This window comes from Gopherus flavomarginatus, chromosome 10 (assembly GCF_025201925.1).
Source record: "Gopherus flavomarginatus isolate rGopFla2 chromosome 10, rGopFla2.mat.asm, whole genome shotgun sequence".
NCBI lineage: Eukaryota > Metazoa > Chordata > Testudines > Testudinidae > Gopherus > Gopherus flavomarginatus.
In genome coordinates, this window is record NC_066626.1 from 44,156,680 (window position 1) to 44,180,756 (window position 24,077).

Below are 24,077 nucleotides of genomic sequence, written 5' to 3' on the forward strand. Positions count from 1 at the left end.
AAAGCAGTACATCACCAGTGTGATGTAACAAGTCATTGGAGTGCATTGGTGTGAAAGCATCCCTCCTACCCGGCAAAGTGAGCGCGGAAGGAGGGGCAAAGGCAGCCTGTGGCTGCAGGGCCTGGAGCAATGCGTGATTCCCTCATGCTAGTTCCGGGGCTGCTGGGTATAAAGAGCTTTATGCAATGTCTGGAGGGTGGGAGGTTCGTCTGCAACTAGCGGGATAGAAAAAGACACCAGGCGGCTTGGGCTGTTGCAGGGCAGAGCAGCCTTCCTGAGCCCAGCAGCCAGCTTCCTGGGGAGCTGGAGCATCCCAGCCCAGATGGGATCTCGCCACAGGATGGATGGAGGAGCAGCAGCTTCTTGCAAAGTGCTCATCTTATTCACTGCATGCATCATGCAGGCTAGTGGCCAAGGTAAGCCCCCTACGGCAGCCTCGTCTGCCTGGGGCGCGGGGCTCTTCCGCGCCCCTCGGGCTCGCCAGGGGGAAGGCGGCTGCTGGTCTGTAAGGGTGCTGTGTTCCCGCAGGCTGGGGCAGCGGGAGGTGACTCTCCCCAGAAGTTGTTTATCCTGTAGTGGAAAGTAGAACGAGCCCGGGGGCTCTGCGAAGCGAGTCCAGCGTTTTCTGTGACAGCTCCTCCTCAGGCTGGTTTCGTCTTTTGCTTCCCCAGGGCGGTTCTTTATCCAGTGAAGGGGTCTGAGTCCTCGGGGGGAGCAGTCGCTGATCTGGGGTTACGTTGGGAAGGGCCGTTCAGGCGGTGCAAATCAACGCGTAAAGTCACTCAGGGCTTTCATTTTCTGGAGATGCAATGGAGAGAGAAGCCTTTAACTGGGGGGTGCGCCCCTTGCACGGAGGCCGGCCAGGGCTCCGTGCATAAAGGAGGGGAAGACATTCGCCGTATCCTGGCGTTTGCTACTGAACATGTTTATTGGCCCCGGAGAACATCTATAAAGATCTGCGTATGGCCGTGTTGCCGGCCCCTCTCAGCGCACCAAGTGCAGGTGGTTTGGAAGCCCAAAGTGAGCAGGCTGAGTGAGTTCTCCTAGTTTCTAAGCTGGTTTTGCAACCAGCTCCTCGGTATAGTTGCACATCGAGATGTGTTCCAGTAGGCAGACACAGGATTTGCTAGTTTTATTTGCACTGATTATGCATGTGCAACGTCTACATGTCTGTTGTTTGTGTAACAGATGCGGTATGTTATAAAAAGAGTCTAATAAAGAAACAGATGCTTAGTCTGGAGCACAATAAACTTCCCTCAGTCCCAGACACATATTTGAAGTTGGGAGAGAGAGAACTTTTTCTCTGGGCTTTGCTGTTGCTAGGTTACATTGGGGAGCATGTGACTGGCAGAGCAGGCTGAGCACTATAGGCTGCGCCTCCGCCTACTCTGGTACTAATCTGGCTGCTGGGGATGGAGGAGTCCTGTCTCCACTCATTCACTCCCACCCTGTAACTGCAGCCCATCTCTTCCTGTCTCGCCCCTTCCCTCTCCCACACAATGTAATTGCCCCACAATTCAAATGAAAACCCTTATTGTTCCAGCAGGATGAGATGAAGTGAATTTCCTGGGCCACATCTATTGGCCGGTAGCCCCACTGTTTTATGTGTATGCGTTAGGTGGATGTATTCAGATTGTTAATCTGCTTTCTTTGCTCAACTCTTAGTGTAAGCTTCTTAGAGGGAATCAAGTAAGTAATTATACAGCAACTGCTGCTAACAGCTCCCTTGTCTGAGCAGGGAAGTAGTTAGGAGATAGCTAATGTACAGCAGGAGCATTGCAAAAGCTCCAGCCAAAGAGGTCACACTGGGTAGAGAGCTAATTCCTTTGCACTCTTATTTACACTGCATAGAACTGAAGCTGCAGTGCTGACTTAAATACTTATTTCCTTGCTCTACAGCCACTTTAAAAAAATTAGGACACGTACAGTAGATGTGAATGTGAGAATTTACCAATTATTGGGCGGGGGGAGGCATAGCTCAGTGGTTTGAGCATTGGCCTGCTAAACCCAGAGTTGTGAGTTCAATCCTTGAGGGGGCCACTTAGGGATCTGGGACAAAAATCAGTGCTTGGCCCTGCTAGTGAAGGCAGGGGGCTGGACTCAATAACCTTTCAAGATCCCTTCCAGTTCTAGGAGGTTGGTATATCTCCAATTATTAAATTAAAAGTGAGGGGAAAATCTTGAATTGACACTCAAAAGCAGGGCAGGTGTTAAAAATTTTGCTGTGCTGGATGTAAGAATTATCAGGAAAACTGTGCTAATGAGATGATGTAATGTTAGGCCTGGTCTACACTGAGCAGGGGGTGTCGATGTAAAATACACAACTTCAGCTACAGGAATACCATAGCTGAAGTCAAAGTATCTTATTCCAACTTACTTCCCATCCTCACCCTGCGGGATCGACGTCCACAACTCCCCGTGTCAACTCCGCTACTGCCACTCACTCCGGTGGAGTTCCAGAGTCGACGGGAGCGCATTCGGGGATCGATATATCACATCTAGATGATACACGATATATCGATCCCCAAAAAATTGATTGCTACCCACCGATATGGCAGGTAGTCTGGACGTACCCTTAGTAATGAGTCTATGGTAATACCTGTGTTAAACTTCTTAATAGTAGTATTGTCAACTCTTGGGATTCTTATTCCAAGTCTCACAATATTTAGTATTTTACTTACAACTCTGGTTCTTGGAATCATGTGATTATGTGGGGATTTCAGCTTTCATTTAAAAAAAGAAAGTGATTGCAGACCTTGTGGTTGCAGAGAAACTTGAAAACTTGACCCAAACATAAACTATCATCTCAATATTCAGAAGCCTCCCACTCAACCCTCCCCTCAATTTTTAATTAAAAAAAATTCATGATTTTTAATCCAGTCTCATGATATTTTGAAGCATGACTCATGATTTTTGAATACTAGCAATTTGAATTTGGGACTACTGAGTGGAAACCAGATGTTTCCAGAAGCCTAAGAAGACTCAGTTTGATCTGAGTGCTTATGCCTATATTAAGCAGTGTTGTGCCTTCTCCCTTGACAAATCAGACTCCTGAATGTTTGTTAAACATGCTACTGGATAAACTGAGAGAAAAAATGACTCCTCAAAGTTGCATAAGAACTGATCCTGTTACTCATGCCAGTGGTCTTTATTACTTAAGATTACTGTCATGGGTAAAGATTACAAGATGGGGTCCATACTCTGTTTAATTTAAGTTCTCTCACTGTGGTATCCTAAAGTAGCATTTTATAGGGAATTATAAAAGCAATATTTTATATTACCATAGCATTTCATTTTGAAGAATCTCAAAGCACTTCAGACATCCACCTGTACAGCACTGCTGAAATGCAGCCACAGCTTGGGTGGACATTGTGGTGCACAGCAGTGTGTGAAGGGCAAATTTGGATTAAGATCATCAAGGCAAATGTCTGAATTTACAAAAGAACCTGGAAGTCTTTAAGGATTTGTGTACTCACACAATACCCCATTTATCTGGTATTTATTATCAGACTCCTGGAAGGACTGATTCTAGTCTGCTATGATAAGACCTCTAGTTCCTGGGAGTGTAGGTGTTTCAAACCTTGCTGCTCTTAACAGTTCAGTTCCATTGTGGAATCTCCATCTCTGGAGATATTTAAGAGTAGGTTAGATAAATGTCTATTAGGGATGATCTAGACAGTATTTGGTCCTGCCATGAGGGCAGGGGACTGGACTCGATGACCTCTCGAGGTCCCTTCCAGTCCTAGAGTCTATGAGTCTATAGGCAATGTTTTCTGTCTCTGTTCTTGTTTTCTCTTTATAGTAGTTATCCATGAATAAGAAACCTATTTTCCCTTCTTGGACACTCAAATTTACCTCCAACTCACACAAACCCAATTTTATTAAATAACATTTTTGTAACCTATGTTCAATTAATCACAAATCAATTAAGCTTCCTACATTACTGTTTTTTTCTGGAGTGCCTTATTTTGGTTCAAATTCAGAAGAGATGACACACATTTGTCAGAAAATTAATATATATAAGTAGTAAAGTAACTAGCATGTATTTGGCATTCAATTGATAGGTAAAATACATTGTAAGGAGGAGTATGACAAGGATTTAGCAGGAAAAGCATAAGGTAGTGGAGCTCCCACTTTATCTGATATGCTCCTGTTAACTTCTTTTCCTGTTACACCACTTTGGTCTCCTCAATGTGTAAGTTGTATTCATTTTTCCACCATCTCAATATCGAACTACTGCGAGTTACAAAACATTGTCACTCACACCTGTTTTCTGCAAAATTCCCTTTGACTTCAGTACCCAATGTGTAATTTACATCAACATTTAAATCATGGCTTTGAATCTGGTCTTGTCTGTATCTTTACATTTCCTCGGTGCTCTTCCCTGCATTGCATGATGAGACTTTTTTTTGCATATCTTGGCCAGATCCTCTTTAGTTTACCAGATTAAGAGTCCAGTCCAAGTCAGCGGGACTTGTGTGAGCAATGATTGCAGAACTGTGCTCTACATTTCCATAGTTAATAAGTAATATCATGATATTGGTCTAAACCTTCATAATGCTGGAGAGGTGAGCATTTCTGGTGTTAGCCTTTCACCTTACATGGACTTGTTTGGTCTGTGAATCCTCTGGATACTAAAATGTGTACAGCTGCCTGAATGCACACTACAATTAATTTCCAACTTTTGGTCTATTCCTCATTTTTCAGTAGCTCATAATTTCCTGAAGCAAAATCCTCCTGGGCAGAGATTTTTCCATGGTTGGTCTCAGGCCAGAAATGAAGTTTTTAAAATAAAGTTTTAACAAATCTGATAATCTATTTTATGTGTATAATCTATATCCTTCCCAGTATAACCTGATCAAAAATTTTACAAGTGGTAACACAATTCCTTAGATCATTGAGATCTAAGGAATAAGCCAAGTTTGAAGCAAATTGGTAGAGTAGTTTTAAAGGAAAGGGGAGAAATTTTGGCCTCATTAAAGGTAAAGGGAAAACTCCAGTTAATTTCAGTGGGGCCACGCTTCCATCCAGGAGAATTTAAATTTGGAAATTTTGCATTTGCACAGTTGAATTTTGCTGCATGTGCCATGATTTACTTCATTTAAAGGTTTAAAATAAACTTCAGAGTTATTTGACATATAATAGGGAATGATTTTAGGAGAGACTGTATTTTAAGTCTGTACTCAGAGCAGAGTTAAGGTTGAAACTTCAGCTGTAATATTACAATTCCTGTCTTTTGAGTGCTTGATTGCAAAACCTTAAAATGTTAAAGCTTATTTGTTCAAAAAAAATGTAATTCTGCTATATGTATGAAAAAGTCATGTTAGCTTACACAGTAGCATCATAACTGATAAACAGAGTTTTGTAGCCTTTATGTATATTGGTGAATTCACATTCTTTGACAATTTTTTGGCCAATCTCTATTTTGTGCACGTTTAAAATTGGCCCATGTACTTGCATGTACAAACCACAAATTGGATATTTAGGTGAGCAATTATAAATCTCTTTGTGAAAATCTGAGCACTAAGTGATCTAAGAAGTAGTAATATTTGGGGTTTTCTCATGCATGCACAACTGAAAATTTGTTCTGTGTTTAAATGAGGTATGGTAGAAAAGCAAATCCCTTAACAAACAATGATAGTTAACAACTCTGGGCAACAGGAATATTCTCTCAAAAGGAGGAAGTGATTTCAAAGTCTTCTAAAGTGTAAAACAGGGGCATACAATGGCAGAGTGGATTATACTAGGATACAAAAGTGAACTCTCTTCACTTCCATGTTGCCAGTTTAAATCCAGCGCAGGACTAGATGTACAGTGGCCTCTATAAAATTAATAGGTGAACACAGTCCATGTCCTGGTGGATAGGTGTCACATCTCAGAAATCACAATCACATTTGGCATGAATTGACACTTTTGCTGATAGTTTCACAAATGAGGCCAAGAAATAAAGGGCCATGGATGGTTCTTACATATCAAAACTGCTGCATATTGCTGGGGTTACACGGTGAAGCTTGCACTTCTACTACAGTATGTACTATCTCTGTTCTGTGTATGGGTAGAAGCCCAGGAGGTCTGAGCAGAAGATTATGTCCCTTGCATAGAGCCCCTGGGTGAAACCCCCTACTCTGAGGTTTTACACAGGGGAGGGAGGATTTGGGCCTTAAGGGGGGAAAAAAAGTCAAGTAGGTGTTTTGAAAAGAAAATGAGTACAGTCCAATTTACAGTCTGTATGCTGGTAAAGGCAGATATGGGAGAGGACGTTTGGGTTGAACTGTATATCAAAATCCTGCACTGGTATACTTTTCTTGTACTCTGTCAGTGAACATTTATAAGAGGAATTCTGGGCTTGAGCTGCTCTGACAGAAATCAACAGCAGAATACCCTCTGCCCTCAAGGGGAGCAGGATTGGGACCTCTGATTTGGGGAGCAGGAGTTGTGATGGCTTGAAAATTAAAAATACGCATCAGTGAAACACATTATAATCGTTTTACCTTTTAATTGATAAGAGTGACATTACTATCAACTTAATGTCAGTATTTGTTTTCGTAAGGTTTTTTTTTAAATGGGTAATCTACTTTTAGCACTTATCTTGATCTTTCTTTAATTATTTACTCCTTTTCTATATCCTGGGCAGTGAACTATATAAGGAATTTGCTAAGTAATCACCTAAAGTGAAGAACAGGATGAAAAAAACAAAATTTCAGTTAAAAATTGAAAGCAGTAATTAGATGACACCTGGTTAGACTTAGATTCTTCACGGACTGCTAGAATTACAGTAAATAATTAAGCTGCAGGATTCAAGACAAACAGGGACAGGACATCCAAGGAGATTTGAGCTAAGATAGATGTTCAACATATGCAACACTTCCTATACAGCAAACCAAAACCTTCTTTTATATATTGAGCTGACTGGAAATTTGAGCAATGAAATCCCACTTTAATCCAGATTTACTTTCCATGTGTTTTGCAGGAAATGAGCAAAGATTCATTGAGGGGGAGGGAGAAGTTGTGGGAAGTTAGAATGCAATTTCATTAAAGCCTTTTAATTCTTTTCTTTTTAGGCTTCCTAGATTGACGTGAAATCAATCACTCTGTTCTGAGCCTCTACCCTGTATACGCCTTTTGCATTGTTAGGTTATTGGGAGATCAAAGATCACTAGTGTTTGTTTTTTCTTCTAGTTATTTAGGGCCAAATCTGTAGGTCTTTCAGTATTTTACTCAGGGAAATGTCTGTTGAAGTCAGTTGATTACAAACTTTAGGGTTTGACTGCCAGTAATAAGTTTTGCCTAACGTTCCCCACACATTTTTGAATCAGTATCTTCCATCTTTGATAATATTGCATCCAAGACTGTTCACTTTTATTGGACAAAACAAGACCTGTTACAGACTGGAAAACTGTTAAAGCTCTTCAGAATTACAGATGCAGAATCCCCGTTTCTCCTCATTTACAATTCTGCTTAAAAACTGATGGCACAATATAACCTTCTGAGTGGAAGCTGAAAAAGAAACACTTTCTAGAAGATTCGTTGGTGAGAAGCATAGAAGATTTTTCTTAATCATCAACAGGTTGACACATATAAAGACTAGCTAATGGTAAGATTGTGTCACTGTGGTTAACTAGCTATAGCAATCAAACAAGTCAATTATCTGCTTGTTAATAGTTTACATTAAGTCTGGCAAATAAAGGATGGAAATGTTATACTTTTAAAAGTAAAATATATCTCTTGATATAACTTCCTAATGATACATCATGGATTTTTTTTCCTTTTTCAGTCTTACGAGATATCTTGAATCAATTCCAGCTTGATTCTCCTCTCACTTAAACTAGTTTAATTTTATTGATTCAGCTGAGCTACTCCTGAAGTGCACTAATGTAAGAGAAAGGAGTATCAGAACCAGACACTAAAAAGTAGGGTCAGGTTGTTGCTCCTCATCTCTGCTGCAACCTGCGCCGTCTTTCCTGACTCGTACATGATCCTCACGTTCCATGTGCCTATGGTAATCCTCCTGGTTGCAAGAAGGGTAATCAGCTTAGTGGCTTCCTCATGGCTTTTACCACCCAGCGTCATGCATCTTCGAATTGAAGACCGTTCTTTTTCCAGGGTAAAAGTCTCTGTGGTCTCTATTGTTAGCGTTTCTGTAGCAGGTTGATTTTTTACGGGGTGGAGTTGCTAGCCCCACGCCCAACCCTCCTCCTTTATCCTGACTTGGGACAGGCAGATGGCCCCAAAGGACCTGTAAAAATTTCTTTTAATATTTTACCATATTTTGAGATCTGGTCTGAAGTCCACTCTGTTACTGAAATGTTCAGTTTATTAATTGGCTTTTGCTCCTCCAGTTCAGCACATTTTTTTGGAATGATTTCAAAAAATGAAGCTTAATGAGTAAACATGGAAATGTTGAATGGAATGGATAGCCTTCAGCGGATTCCACAATAAGCTTTTACTGTTGGTATTGAGCTTTTTAATGTTTTCTTTGTTTTGCAATTCTTAAACTGGATTTGAGATCTAAGGATCACTATTAGTAGTTTCGTTTTGTCTAGATTAAAAAAAAAGACATGTAAAAGTTAATTGAGATTGATTTCGTTTTCTGAACAGTTGTATTTTAGCAGTAATAATCTGGTTGGTTTGAATTTGATTGATTGCATTGTTATGCACTCCTATTTAAGATGAAGGGGGTCAGATCCTCAGCTAGTGTAAATGGGTTTAGCCAGTTGATGTTCTGACTCATTTTTTTTTTGTATTTGGATAGGCTTTGTTCCACACAGATGCATCCTAGTCCAGCCTGGAGCCCCAGATGCTATTTTGGTATGGGGGTCTGCTTGTATACTACAAGATTGCAGGATTGGGGCCTTTATTGTGGTTTTCATCATGGTTAGAACAAACCAATTGGTATCATATACAGATGTTGCAGGAATCAAAATAATAATAATGTCTAGCACTTGTGGAGTGATTTTCATCTTCAAAAAACCTTGATACACATTTACTGATCAAGGAAATATACCAGTGGTTCTCAAACTTTTGTACTGGTGACCCCTTTCACATAGCAAGCCCTTGAGTGCAACCCCCTTTATAAATTAAAAACACTTTTTTGTATATTTAACACCTTTATAAATGCTGGAGGCAAAGCAGGGTTTGGAGTGGAGGTTGGCAGCTTGTGACCCCCCCATGTAATAACCTCGTGACTTCCTGAGGGGTCCCAATCCCCCTGAATATAATATTGTGATTCTCTTTTAGTTTGGGGAAGTAAGGGCTGCAGAATCGGGCCTTATACTCATGTGAACAATCCTTTCAGGCATGGTTACAATAGGAAAGTTTACCGAAAAAATTCCAGTTGGTGCTCCCACCATGTCAGCGCCAATGAGAGCTCTCATTTAATTGTGACTGGAACTATGACTAATGCTGTGTCAGCTGAGCCTACTCTTCAGTAAGCTTAACTAACATGTAAGCCCCCAGAGCCTTGCTTACAGTAGGGCTCCCATCAGAACTATAAGGAACCAGTGTTAGCACTAGTGGGAATTCTTTGGTAAAATTCTCTCATGTAAACATAGCACTTGACTTCAGGGGGGCTGCCCATGTGTTTACTTTTGAGCAAAGATTGCAGGATTGGGCCCAATGTATGATACGGTAAACAAGATGGAAGATTTAAAACCAGGACAAGAATGCTACTGTAACTAATATTGGCATTTTTGCCATATGAAAAGGCTATTCATGCATTATTTTTTTGCTTTTACGAGGTATAATAGGCTTTTAAACTATTGCACTTGTAGTGAATAGGGTACATAACTGGTCTGAAATTAGCAGACGTGCTTCTGGCATCTTGCTTGTGATTGTAGGAGCTTTCTTTATTAGTTTTTCAAATTCTGCCCTTCCTCTCTCTTTTCAAACCAGCCCCAGGGCGCCCTTTAAAAACCTGGCCCACTTCACCGTTTAAAACCAGTTTAGCTCCTAATATTGTGTAAATGCACTGAAGCACTAATATTCTTTTCATTACCTCTGTGGCTACTTGAAAGGTATTCACTGTAGTAATTAATCTGGGTGTTGACAAATGTGAACTGGCAGAACACCAGGAAAACTGAATTGAATCTCAGATACGCGTTGAGGGACCTATTCTGTCTTTCTTACTCAGACAAAAAGCCCATCTCTCCAGTGTGAGTTTTGTCTGTGTGAGGAGGACAGCCTTGGGGCCAAACTCCCTAAGCACTTGCTAGGGAGTTATCTCGTGCTGTGGGATTTGTCCTGTGACTGAATGCAGTCAAGTATATAGAAATGGCTGCCTAATTGTGGAAATAAAAAATTGCTATGACCCTTCTGACTTAGTTTGGGTGTGGCAAATACATCAAAACTTTAATGCCCAAAGTGCTTTAGGAAATTGGACATCTCTTTGGGAAAGAAACAGGCACTTTGATAATTTACAAATAAACACCCTGAAGTAAACAATGACAATAGCAAAATTTGAAAACGGATTACTTATGACAGCTAAGTATTATACCTATTAGTGGCAATGGTCACATATCTGTTTTGCCCCTGACACTTCATCTTTTTGTTTCTCTTTAAATGCTCCTATTGCCTAGTCCGATAGAAAAATCAGCCTGGTTACCACCACACTATAGGCCCTGATCCTCAAAAGACTTATGCAAATGCTTAATTTATTCGCTGGGAATAGTCACATTGACTACCATAGGACTACTCATTGTGCATAAAGGGTTAAGTAAGAGTATGTCTACACTGCAATAAAACACCCATGGCACGGCTGCGACTGGGTCCAGGTCAGCTGAGGTGGTTTGTGAGGCATAGACTGCAGTGCTGTTGGGCTTGCTCTGGATCCCGGATCTGAGACCACATAAGAAGAAAATTAAAGTTGAGGCCAAGTCTACACCAGGAAAGGTTAGCCAGTAGAGCTATGTTCAGTGTAGCTATAGCAGCTATACTCCATATTTACACCAGCACACCCTCCCAGTGTAGACGGAGCGCCTACTGGTAAAATGTGCTTTTGCCCATTCCAGCCTTCAGTCCTTACCTGGGCCATACTCCTGTTGAAGCCAATGTTTGCTTTTGTTTGCATATAGACTGTCTGCAGCAATGGGTGTGTTTCTTTCAAAAGATTAGTAGAACGATTAAAAACTGGGCAGAGAAGGGGATCCAATCCTGCACCCCATATTTTTGTGAATAGTTGCATTGGGCTTCCTGAGAAAGGGCAGCAGGGCAGGATCCAAGGATTTTATGTGGGTAAATGCTTGAGGCAAAGACAGCATAATTTAAATCTTTATGGCCTGCTTCTGCTCCTGTGAAATCAGTGGGAGTTTTGCCATTTACTTCAGTGGCAGTAGGGCTAGACTCCCCATATTAAAAACAAGTGTTGCACAAAGATTTTATAGAAAGGATAATAAATGAATGGAATTAGCTAACAAAATGGGCCACTGAGGCAAGCGTGAGCAGTGTCTAAAGTAGAGAACAAACAATTTTCTAGATGACAGAACATAGGGGCCAAACCCAACTCACCTTACTTGCCTGGGCAGTTCCATTAGTTACAGTGGTGCTACTTGAGTGATAAAGGGAAGCAGGATTTGACCATAGATATGCGGATGTGCTGTCAGGGCCGGCTCTAGCAATTTCGCTGCCCCAAGCACGGCGGCATGCCGTGGGGGGCGCTCTGCTGCTCACCGGTCCTGCGGCTCCGGTGGACCTCCCACAGGCTTTTCTGCGGAGGGTCCGATGGTCCTGTGGTTCCGGTGGAGCTGCCGCAGGCGTGTCTGCGGGAGGTCCGCTGGAGCTGCGGGAGCAGCGGACCGTCCGCAGAAACGCCTGCGGCAGGTCCACCGGAGCCGCCTGCCGCCCTCCCAGCAACCGGCAGAGCGCCCCCCGCGGCGTGCCGCCCCAAGCACGCGCTTTGCGTGCTGTGGCCTGGAGCCGGCCCTGTGTGCTGTGTGGAGAGAAGTATCTTTTGCTGTGTGAACTTACAACTTGCATTTAACTAACACCTAAAATTATTTTTTCTTGCATGGAAGAATTTATGAGAATATTCCCCAATAAAGTTGGGTCAATACAGGCATTTTTTTTTCAAAGTAGTATATGTTATATGTCTTCTTAAATATAGCAATGTAATATATAATGGATTTTAAAAAGTGAATTGTTTAAGATTCAGTCTTGCCTAGTGCATTAGGAAAGCGTCATTTCGGGCTGATACCTGGAGCTGCCAGGACTTATCACTTCTTAGGATAGATAACTTAATTGCATCCAATTTAATTAAATCTGGCAGTGGCATGAGATTTAATTTTGAGAGCAAGCAGCTGATTGGATAGGAAGTTTATTAAAAGTACCTCAAAACCATTCAACTAAAAGTGGCTTGCTGAGAGGATGGTTTTGTAGCTTGAAACTGCATTTATCAGAATTTCCCAATGGTGTATACTATACATGACGTGTCAGAATTATCTGAGCATGGGTTTTGTCATTGTTTCCCACATGCTATACAGTTGTAAATACTTCCAATTCGGGGAGGTTTTCCCACTTGGTCCCCCATTGCCCAATTGTTATTCTGTAGCAGCCTTGGGGCTATTAGCCAGTTTCATTCTTATGAAAATGCTTGGGATGCTTCTTTTTGTGAGTAGTTAAGGGTGCCTTTTACTTTCTTCCAGTTTGCTTGTTCTTCCTCCTCCTCGTGTAATTTGGTCAAATAGAATAGATATTTGCATATTTAATGTGTTTCACAACAAAGAGATTTTGAACAGCAATAGTAGAGCTCAGCAGAGTGTGCTTCGCTAGAGATCCACAGTGTGTGCTTCACTTATCCAGCTAATACAAGCACAGCTGATTTATATGGATTAAGATACCAAATGTGAAAGCAACTGGTTAATATTATCCAATTTAGTGCAGAATATGTTCTTTCCGTAAAGTGTATCTGAAACCATTGACATTTTGTAAAGGCTAGTAGTTATTACCGAAAATTCGGACTCTCTAAAGTTAATCACGAAATAAATTTTGTAAAATAAGAGTACAACTAATTTTATACTGGACAGCTTTATAAGTACTTTTAATAAACATTTATAATAAAAGAAAGAATTTGTAAAGATAGATTCATGACAGGTTCTCTATGGTTTGATCCTCTTTTTGTTGAAGAATAGGGGGAACTTCCTTCGATGGATGCAGGCTCATGTCTTATATGGTTAAGGGATGTGTACTTTAGAAGTAATGAGAAACTTTACCTTTTAGGTCATCTACCTATTACATTAATCCCACATTAATAAAGATTATTTCTTATTTCTGCTCTCCTAAAGGATGAGGGCGATACAGATTTGCTGGGGTTTTTTTTTTAGTTCATTGGTAGAAACAAGCAGTGGATTTTTAAAGAAAAATTTGTCAAGACACTTTTAAAATGAATATAGAAGTGTAGTTAGATCAAAATGAAGATAAGAATATGAACACATGCATAATATATGATTTATTTTTAATTGTTAGAAAGCTTTTTTCACATTTAGGATTGGTGTTGCTGATTAAACATGACCTACATTTATAAAAATATCTTAATTTTTCAGTATTATTGGAATCAGTGATAAATAATATCCAGGTAGCATAACACTTTATTCAAACTCATGAACCTTATTTACAAGTTGGATTGTTTTGGAAGTTGATCTCTTATCGGTTAAATGGTTCATTTATGACTTGTCTGAAAACCAAGAGCTTGTTCCCCCTATTATTAGTTCAAATTCATATTTGGAAAAAATGAACAATAAATAGATTTGTTAGGAAATTAATTTTTTTTCTGTTTTTAACAGCCTATTTGCATTTGTAGAATTTTTCAGTTAAAAGAGCTAAGTGAAGTTATAGAGGATGAGGATTATGAATATCTTGAATGTTGCTAGGAGGCATTTACAGTGTCATTCCTTTGAACTTCAGGTCTGCAGGAGAGTTGAACCCTTTTTTCTTTGCAGGAAAGCTTTTCTGCTTAGTTTCAGTAGATTAAAATTCTGAATTTCTTTAATTCTAGGATTTATGTAAAGGTATTCTCATAAATGAACCTATAGCCTCCTCTTTATGACTATTAAAATAACTGGAAAATAAAAAGGTTATAGTTTGACATACATAGAATGACTATATTCTAATTGTTAGAAGAGTTTGCATGAATGTTATTAAGATGACATTTGGTACTGAAGTTTTCCTTTCACATAGATACAATAAGTGTGTGTTGTGTATATTCTCATTTCAGATTTAGTTGCTATGTGTGGTTGGGGTGCATGTGCACACACAGATCCAAATGCACAATACTTTTTGGAATCCAGCAGCTAGTAATGCAGAATATACCTCAATCCTCTACTGGTGTATATTGGCCATGCTCCACTGACTTCAATGGAGCTATGCTGATTTACACCAACAGAGGTTTTTGTCCCCTACTGCCTTGATAGAAATCCTTTTTTTGTACTGAGACACAGTACTTTTTGCTAACCTGTTTCAGTAGAGGAAACGATACAAACCTGACATCGTCCTCTCTGAAACACTGCTTCTGAATTTACCATGCATGATGTACACTTTTGTTTTTGTATGCGCAAGATACATTGCATTAAACATCCGAGTAAAATGAGAATTAACAAAAATAGGATCCTGGGGTCCCTTCTGAGTGTATAGACACATTCAGTGAAACTCCTTATGGAAACCCTGGCAGGAGGAAAGCATAGGTGTAGTTTACTTCTATAATTTTTTTTTTGGAGGGGGGGGGGAGTTCTAGTCAGGCCAATGGGGCTTCTTGTGGGGGGGAGGGGGACGCAAATTATGCGCTTGGCTGTGGCTTTCAGTTTGGTGGGGATCATGTCCCCTGCCTCCCCCACAAGCTATGTCCATTAGGGAAAGGACAGGATTTGTCCCTCTCAAAGGGGCAGGGCAGCTGATTGTATAAAATCAAAACAGATATCACACAGAGATATCTGAGATGGAGCAGTCTCTGCATAGCCAGGTGGGCTCATGGAAAGAAATGTACAAATAAGAGAGAAAACAAATTTTCCCCTCCTATTATCCTCCTTCCCCCTTGCTTCCCCTCCCCACAAATATCCACAGCTGATATCAGATTTAGTAATATCAAACCAAATTATCTGACTTATTTGTGTGGAATCACCACAGTTTTTCTGGGAGGGAGACGGGCAAGAAATGACATTTTCTGCAATTTGGCAAGATATAAAAAAGCCTTCACCGTTGGCTTTCTGCTTAATTTTGGGAAAGTCCCACAATTAAGATTGGGTAGCTAGACATCCAAGCCAAGGTAGGTAGGGTTAGTGGAGAATTGGACCCTTTGCTTTTCAAGTTAAATCTTTCTTTTCCAAGCATATAGTATATGACCTCTGTCGCAGAAGTCTGAGTTATTTCTGAAGTGTCCAAATCTTGCTTTGCCTTCAGATCATATTGTATAGCTTTATTCCACAACTACAGTCTTCCTTATTTTCCTAATTCTGTAGTATTCAAGTCGCAAATGGAAAAGAGAATGTAACAAGTGCAACACATTCCCCACATTTGCTGGAAAAGAGAGTGCATGTGTGTTTCCCATGCTATATAATCAATAAGGAGCTGATTTCTGAGGTGTCAATGCAAAATTGAGCACTCTGAGACATCATGTGGCTTTTTTTAATAAGGGTTTATGATCCATGTGCAGATAGATTCCAGTCACTATATATTTAGGCATTTTGCTATTTTTACAGATATATAACTAATTATCCAAATACAATTTCATGAATGCTGGAAATACTCATTTTAAATTACTCTGTCAGAACACTGTGTACAAGAGAGCAAAACAGAATGGAAATTGCTTAGGCCAAATGTCACGTGGAATGTTTTGCAGTGTTCTGAAAGTCAGGTTGTACTTTTTCTGGAACGGCCCAAGTGCCTTAACAGAATGAGAAAGCCATGTTGTGATATGTCATTCGCTTCACTGAGCCCTATATAACCCTAATTTCACTTAGTTACAGTACATATTGGTCGGGCATATAACATTCCTAGACTGGCTATAATTTGGGAATGAGCCAGTGAGAGACAGTATGTGTGAAACCAAGCCCCCCTCCTCCCTTTAGAGAAACCCATGAGAGGGGGCAATATGGTAGGAAAACTCAGCAAAGGGAACCTTGCAGAGTTGTCTTCAAATAGATGGGGTACAGGTTGAGTTTACCATGCTTCCTAGCAAAGGCAAAGGAGTTTCTGCCCCCAGAATCCACATATTCCCCCACTATCTACATAGACTTCTGGATGGAAACCTCTGTTCATTCCATTGGGACAAACACCACCCATCAATTTGGGGCAAACTCTGCAAAGCTTCCCTGGATGAGTTTTTCTTTCACCTGGTTTATTTTTGGACTTTCTGCAGGATAGGTTTATTCTCCCTGCATGGGGGGCTGGTCCTCCAAGTCCCCACTGCTGCCTACCCATGTGTGCGGCTGCCCAAGGCCCCTCTCTCATCCCCGTGTGCGGGGTTGCCCGATTCCCTCTCCCGCCTGCACGCAGGGCGGAGCAGCAGGTCTGAGCCGCTCTCCCTCTCTCCAGTGTAGGGCTGATGTTGCCACTCGCGCCCCCCCCCATATAGTCCTCTATGCCTGCTAGGGGTCTCACCCCACTTTTTTAAACAAAACTGGGCTTTTGTCCCACTTGCTCTTGCCATCTGATGATCAGTTGGCAAGAGCAAACAGGACAAATGCCCAGTTTTGTCAAAAAAAGTTGGGACGGCCGGGACAGGGCCTAAAAAAGAGATTGTCCTAGCCAAAATGGGACATATGGTCACCCTACGTATCCTGTTTGTAATTCTATCATTTACAAGTTATATATACCAGCAGTGCTGAATACCTGACTCATGTATACTATCACTTAGTGTAGTGAATGCCTTTTAGGGAAGTGAAAGACGTAACACAACATGCGTGTGGCATTCCTTAGTTGTTGATCTTGGAGAGTGGGGAATTGAAGGCACAACACCTTCTATAGATTGTAAGCTCTTTGGAGCAAGGATCATTTTTGTTCTCTTTTTGTACAGTGCCTACCACAATGGGTTGCTAGTCCATGATTGGAGTTAGGGTGACCAGACAGCAAGTGTGAAAAATCGGGACAGAGGTGAGGGGTAATAGGATCCTAGATGAGAAAAAGACGCAAAAATCGGGACTGTCCCTATAAAATTGGGACATCTGGTCACCCTAATTGCAGCCCCCAGGTGCAATACTACTATTGCTCTACTTAGAAGCCCCCATACCCTCGTTTCATAGCTCCGGCTTCCAATCAGCACAGCTCCCTGGTCTACATACTCCCTGGGATACTCCCTTAAAGGAAAACCTAATCCACAGCCTCATCTTTATGTGCAAATCTGCCAGAAGAGAGAGCACCTAAAGATTCTTCTACAATGATACTCTCATTACTTAATTAATTTGTTTAAATCACTAATCCAGCACTGTAAAATAAATGGCAGTTTCCAGATATTCAGACTAGAAAGACATATTTCCTGCCCCAAAGAGCTTGCTGTCCAAAGGTAATCTGTACCACATGCCTTTTAATAACAAGGCACAATAACATGGCTGAAGAGTATTTTGTTTCAACATGATTTTTTGTTTGAATAATTTGCCTTTAATACCGATACATTATTTGATAGAGTATTAATTTTGTATAGATTTATTGTTGCAATGAAATATCAATTTAATTTATAAATGTGGAATTTAACAGCATAATTTTGCCAGGTACCACTTTGTTTCTCATTATGAGCTATTTGCTCCTTCTGCATGTTTCTTATAACTTTAATTGGCAACACAATACTAATATTTAGCATCATATAGCACGTAACACACTGTAATGAATCGTCATCAACCTTTATATATTTTACAAATGGAGACTATAGCAGGGTGACCGCGCTCTTTAAAGTTAGGTGAGGGATCCTCCTGGGCCAGTATTACCCCATTCCAGTAGCCCTGACAACTGAACAGGGGATGTGGTCATGGAGGGGGACATCACTCATACTGCTGACTGCTTACGGCCAGAGACTGGTGGTCTGTGAGCAGGATGGGCTGGAACATCCCTCATTCCCTCACTACAGAGGGAACTTGTCCATGGTTTAGGACAGTCCCCTTCCAATCCTTCCTTGAGAATCATGAGAACAGGATTTCTTGGGAACTGTTGTCCCCTGAGCAGTCATAACAGTAGTCCTAGGCTGGGCTAAGCATGCTAGCACTTGAGAGGCCTATATAAATAGCATTTTTCGAGCAATCAAGATTGTTAGGTTGGCAGGGAGATGCAACCTCATTAGGAAATTAGACCTAGAATCTGCCAGTTTACTATTACTAGTATACCAAATAATTTTAAATAAACTAAGGTTTAAATTTACATGATTTTTTTTTAAATAGGAGTGTCTTAAGTATTTAATAATCATCAGTTTTCTTTTTGTGGAGAAAAAGCAGTCTCATGTCGTGCTAGAAAGCTTGCATCAGTATGTGATCTGTGAGTGGGTTCTTGTGGTGGAAGAAAAGCAAGCAAAGGGTCTTAGCTGATTTATGCTTCTTTTCTTTTCTTTTCTTTTCTTTTCTTTTCTTTTCTTTTCTTTCTTGGAATTCATATGGAGTTTTCCTTGTTCCTTTATTATGTGAGAGAAGATGAATAAAAGTGCCTAGTCTACCTCATTGAATACAAACTCTACGGCTTCAAGTCCAGATTAGCTCCTATGGGTATGGCTACACTTGAAACTTCAAAGCGCTGCTGTGGGAGCGCTGCCACGGCATCGCTTTGAAGTGCTAGTGTGGTCACAGCACCAGCGCTAGGAGAGAGCTCTCCCAGCGCTGCATGTACTCCACCTCCTCATGGGGTTTAGCTTGCAGCACGGGGAGCTCTCCCAGCACTGCGGCACGGTTTACACTGGCACTTTACAGTGCTGTATCTTGCAGCGCTCAGGGGGGTATTTTTTTCACACCGCTGAGCGAGAAAGTTGCAGCGCTGTAAAGCGCCAGTGTAGCCAAGGCCTAAGTCTTTCTTGTAAGACAGCATTTTGGTTACCTCCCTGGACAGCTTTTTCCATATTTCTGTTTAGCGTGTTTGGGCCTGAACATAAAGGGTTTGAATATAGACTTTAGATTTCAATCTAAATATTTATCCAAATATATATTAGGATTGAGAATGAATCAAATGTGGATATGGATCAAATATAGCATAGGAATAGGAAAGTCCTAACAAACTGCCATTATGCTGAAAATCCATAAAGGATTGGAACCTACAAATTAAAGATAGCGTCCACCTTCCAAAACCTCTGTGCTGAAAGGGCTTTGTACTACCCCCACCCGCTGCCACTTGGCAGAGTTCCAATGGCCTGGTGTGGCATTGGATAGTGTCTATTAGCTGGTGAATGGAGCTTTAATGCTATTCCCGGGGAGGGTCACTGGGTCTGTATTTAGCATCAGCTTCATTTTAACACTTAAACCCCATGCAGTCAATGGGCCAAATTCTCTATCCGTTTCACCAGTGTAAATCTAGAATAACTCCATTAAAGACAAGGGGGGTTACTCCAGATTTACACTGACGTAAATGAAAATTTTGCCCTAAATTGTTTTGGGAGTATAAACAATTGCATTAAATAATACAGCTATTCAGGCATGGTATCGTGGTAGTGTAATGCTTGATATTCTATATTTGTTTTGATACCAAATAGTTATATTTTTAATATTGAATTAAAGGCCAGGATCACTATGCCGTGGTTATAAGTATTTTGCTTGGTTCATAATTTGCCCCCAAATTTTTGCTCCTCACAGGATCACTCTGTGATGCTTTAGTCTAATAGAAAGTCATAGTCTTGCATAATCTTGTGTACAAGTAGCTTACTTTGTGCCATGGAAATTGGCCTTCTCTGTTTTGACCTAAGTGGATTGTGAATCCCAGACATCTTTACTCAGGAGACTATTACAAGAGAATCCCAGACACAGACAGCTACAGAAGGTGCAGCAGCAGTTGTAGCTTAAGGACCAGAGACAGCAAGTCTAGCAGAAGTCTCAGGAACAGTACTCTCTCTGTATATTTCCCAAGGGATAAATTTTAAGCTGTGGGCTGGATTCTTCAGTGCAATATTGCTTTATAATAAAGTGGATGTGGAAGCTTTGTTTTTTCCAGTTGCTTTCTTGAATCCCTAAAAATTGAAACAGGCATTTGTCAATTTTTGAAAAGTCAGAATCCATACTCTTTCAAAAAACAACCACCTCGGATTCTGCTTTGCATGGGTTCTGCTGGGATTCACAAAATCTTACCATCTGTCTTTTTGGTCTGTATTTGAATGATAGTTTCATCACAGTTCCATGGGTAAAAAAATATAATCAAATTAAAGCAAGGAAAAATAATTCTCTGGATTTTAAACTTCAAAAGTCACCTAGCCATTTCATCTTAGCAAATATGAAGCAAGATAATAAAGACTAAGTATTATTTCCTGCAGGAATCTTGCTAACTGGGTTCTGTTTGCCTGAGAGAAGTGTCTGGCTTTATCAGCATCTGCCATGGTAAATCAGAATTTGTACTGAAATTAGCTCATTAGTATTAATTTTTGGCAGTCGTGGACTAATTTATGAACTGCCTTACCATTTTAAAAAGGGCACTTACTAAAAAGAAATTCTTTGATGCAATAGAGTGTCAGTAGTTACTAACCCCTCAGTTTAAGTTTAAGTTAACTCAAACAATGTCAGTTAACAAGAGCACACCTCTTACCTTCTAACATCTCCCTCCTGATGTAGAGCAACAGATTCTGCATCCATGAGCGGCATAGCACTTACTAATGCAAGTAGTCCTGTTGGCTTTGATGGACTACTCATGTGAGTAAGTGCTATTCGTTGTGAGTAATGGTTCCAGAATATGTCCCCAAATTAATACTTGGTTTAACAAGGGTAACTGCCTCTTACATCAGTTCAGCCCTTGAACACAAACTATTATAAAGCCTTCAGAAGCTGGTTTTAGTAGATGGTCAGTTTCTATTTTGAATCAAGGGGCATGTTTCTATGGGTTGTCACTTGGAGTTATTTCTGAAATTATTTCTATTGATTTAATCAGTCATTTTACTGTTAATTTTTTTTTGGATGGTGGACATTTCTAGCAATGGATACAATAATTGTGTGTACTCTGCATACTTCCTCCTTTTGATGGCCAGAATTTCTTTTGATCACAGTTTAAAAAACAACAAAATACTTTTTAAAACCTTGGTGAGAAATGTCTTTGAACCTGCAGATGACTGTTACCTCTTTATTACCGTAATTTATTTTCAGCCAGATCCTTCTGCCTTTTTATTAAATAAACAATCATTTTGTACTATCTAATGTACTAGTACATTTTTACTAAGAGGATGCAAAGCAATGATATGTGAATCATCAGTTTGTTATGCGTTTTTGAAAAGTTATTTCAGAACCCTAGCCTTCAAGGAGAAATAAGCAAGCATGGAAAATTACATTTGAAAAGACTAATACCATAATTAAATGAATTATAATAGGTCTGCTGATTAATTGTATAAATGGGCATTGGTACAGCACTTACTGTATGTAGTTCTGAGTGACTTGAACTATAATTTTTAAAAGTATTACAGAGTGTAAAAGAACTGGTTGGTTTGCAAATACTCTATTAACATTCAGTTACAGTTTTTTATAGTGCATGAAGACTGCTGTATTTATAATGCTTTCCAAAAAGTGTAACCAGTGTTATCTCATTTTACGTCACCGTAAGGATATGTTTAATAACTTAGTAGAAAGGCAAAAGAAAATATTAGTATTATAGACAATGCTTAACATTTACTGGTTAATTATTTGAAACGAATGATATAATATACAGTGAAATTATATTCCATGCTGTTTGTTTTTAAGCATATACTTTTCCCATTTAGAAACCTGCAACTCTTTGCATGTTGATTAAACTCTATATTGTAATTTCTTTTTCAGTCAGGTGCAGTTAAGATTCTTGTGTTCTTGGATGCTACTGATGCAGTAAATGTAGAAACAGATTGTTTTACTTCCAATAATAGTTCTAATGGATACATTGTTTAATATATGCTGTGTTTAACAATTAAACTTTAAAAAGGCCCTAAAAATCTCAAATTGAAATGTTTTGTAGGGCAGAATTTAGTGAGAGGGTCTGGGATTCCAGGATGAACTTGTACATTCTTTCAGGGCATTTTTGCAAGGGAGGTTGTTGTGTTTTAAAGGTAGTTGATAAGAGACCTGCACCACCAACCCCAGACCTGCACCACCAACCACCATCATACATTAGTCTATAGAAGGTATTTGGGTGTACATACTCCTGTACCACTCGGTACCACCATTCATCCGAGTGCAGTTTTTGACCATTTGCAGGATACATTATAAATCAGGATGTCACTACCAGACAATCAGATTTCAACATTCCTTGCATAAAGTAGCTTGCTTATATCCCTTAAGAATACATCACTTAACTGTGCTTATGTGACCATGTTGGTATGTCTGGTTTTACATGAAAGTTAGGGTAACACATAGTTTATTTATGTCATTGTGAATTCAAGAGTAGGTGTACAGACACTGTGCTTTATATTTACTAAAGTTATCTCCTTTGGAAAAGTCACCTGGAATAATTGAATGATAATTTCATCACTTGATTATTAATTAAAACAGGAAATTGCTTTTTCTTAGTTGTTCTAAGAGTTGATCTTTGCTACTAACTCTGTTCTTTCAGTATTCCTTGTTTCAGGGTGCTGACTGAGGCTATGTGAAACAGAACTTTGTGAACCTAATTATGAGTTACAACTTCTTAGTTTTGGGGACCAGAAAATTGGCTAAATGTTCATCTTCTCTTCCCTATGACTTTGATCATGTTTCCCCTATTGGCTATCAACAGTGTATTTCATTCTCTTGTGGCATCAAGGGACTTCACTGGGCGTGTTTGGTAACGACCTGATCCTGCTGTCCTTACACATGGGAGCAGGAACCGTCTGATCAGGTCCTCAATCCACAGACATAGCAAATAGAGTGGTGGCTTTTAGAGTTTGATTGACAGCAGGTCAGATTTTCATCAGTCAGAAAGTTTTAAAGCTCAGATTCTTGTTTTAAAAAAAGCTACTAAGATGTTAATTGGAGATATATTTCCCTGTAAAAAATCTGTATCCATGTTTTGAAACCAGATACCAGTACAGGGCTGGCAAAATGAAATTTCCACTGCAGCTAAATGGATTAACTCTGAGGTTTTTTTTTATTTCTTAAATATTTAGGAACTACAAGGTGGTGGGGGTAGAGGTGGAGGTGGGGGGCCTAATTTTTAGTCTCCAGAAATGATGTGGAAAACCATTTTCCTCCTTCATTTAAGTCTGTATAACCTGAGTCCATGAAATGAAAATGGACATTTTTTGTCTTAATAGGCTTCCATACCTGGCAAACCTTTTCTTGGCTTTTTTTCTTTCACCTCTTTGTTTGACTTAAACTAGACTATTGAAGGAGACTATAGAACAGGCTAGACAGGAACAGCCTTCTATATTAAGAGTTATTACACTTGAATGTTGGGTCAAATTCTGCTCTCTCTTACATCAGGGCAACCTACTGAAGTTCAGTGGGCTTGCATGGGTGTAACCGAGTGTGGAATTTGGCCCACTGTTTCATCTGAAAAAGTGTGTTTAAAATGATTGTTCTCAATGTGTCCCTGAATTGTTGATGGGAACAATCTCCCATATCTGTTCTGATGTGATGCTATAACCAAGCTTCTTGGTTTGCTGTTTGGTTGCAGGGTGTGAGAGTGGGCAGTTCCGCTGTGGAAATGGCCGTTGTATTCCTGCAGACTGGAGATGCGATGGAGCAAGGGACTGTTCAGACGATACGGATGAAGCTGGTTGTCGTAAGTGGAATATTCACTGCGTTAATTCAAAGCATTTTCACTTTTTTACAATATTTAGAATTCTCAGCTAGCACGATGCTCATGGTGCACCATGCCTGTTAATTCTTAGCGAGAGAGAGAGAACAAAGATGGTGTAAAACTCCTGGTTTGGAGGGAAATGGCTTTGGAATCTAATTGAGACTCATTTTTCTTGAGTTCTGTTGTACTGGTTCTATGGATATTAGAATATTGCCAAATTTCCAACTCACCCTTAGAAAGAGATCCAGATC

General features: G+C 40.1%; 1 protein-coding gene across 2 annotated transcripts in view; it reads left to right on the forward strand.

Moving 5' to 3' along the window:
• The first annotated feature begins 246 nt into the window (after window positions 1–246).
• The window catches only part of LRP2 (LDL receptor related protein 2), a 191,998-nt gene continuing 168,167 nt past the window's right edge, over window positions 247–24,077 (forward strand). For both annotated transcript variants that reach the window (XM_050916323.1, XM_050916322.1), the window contains exons 1-2: window positions 247–416; window positions 23,701–23,808. In XM_050916323.1, coding sequence (XP_050772280.1) covers window positions 323–416; window positions 23,701–23,808 — 202 coding nt within the window. In that variant the 5' untranslated portion in view covers window positions 247–322. The remainder of the gene's footprint in view (window positions 417–23,700; window positions 23,809–24,077) is intronic.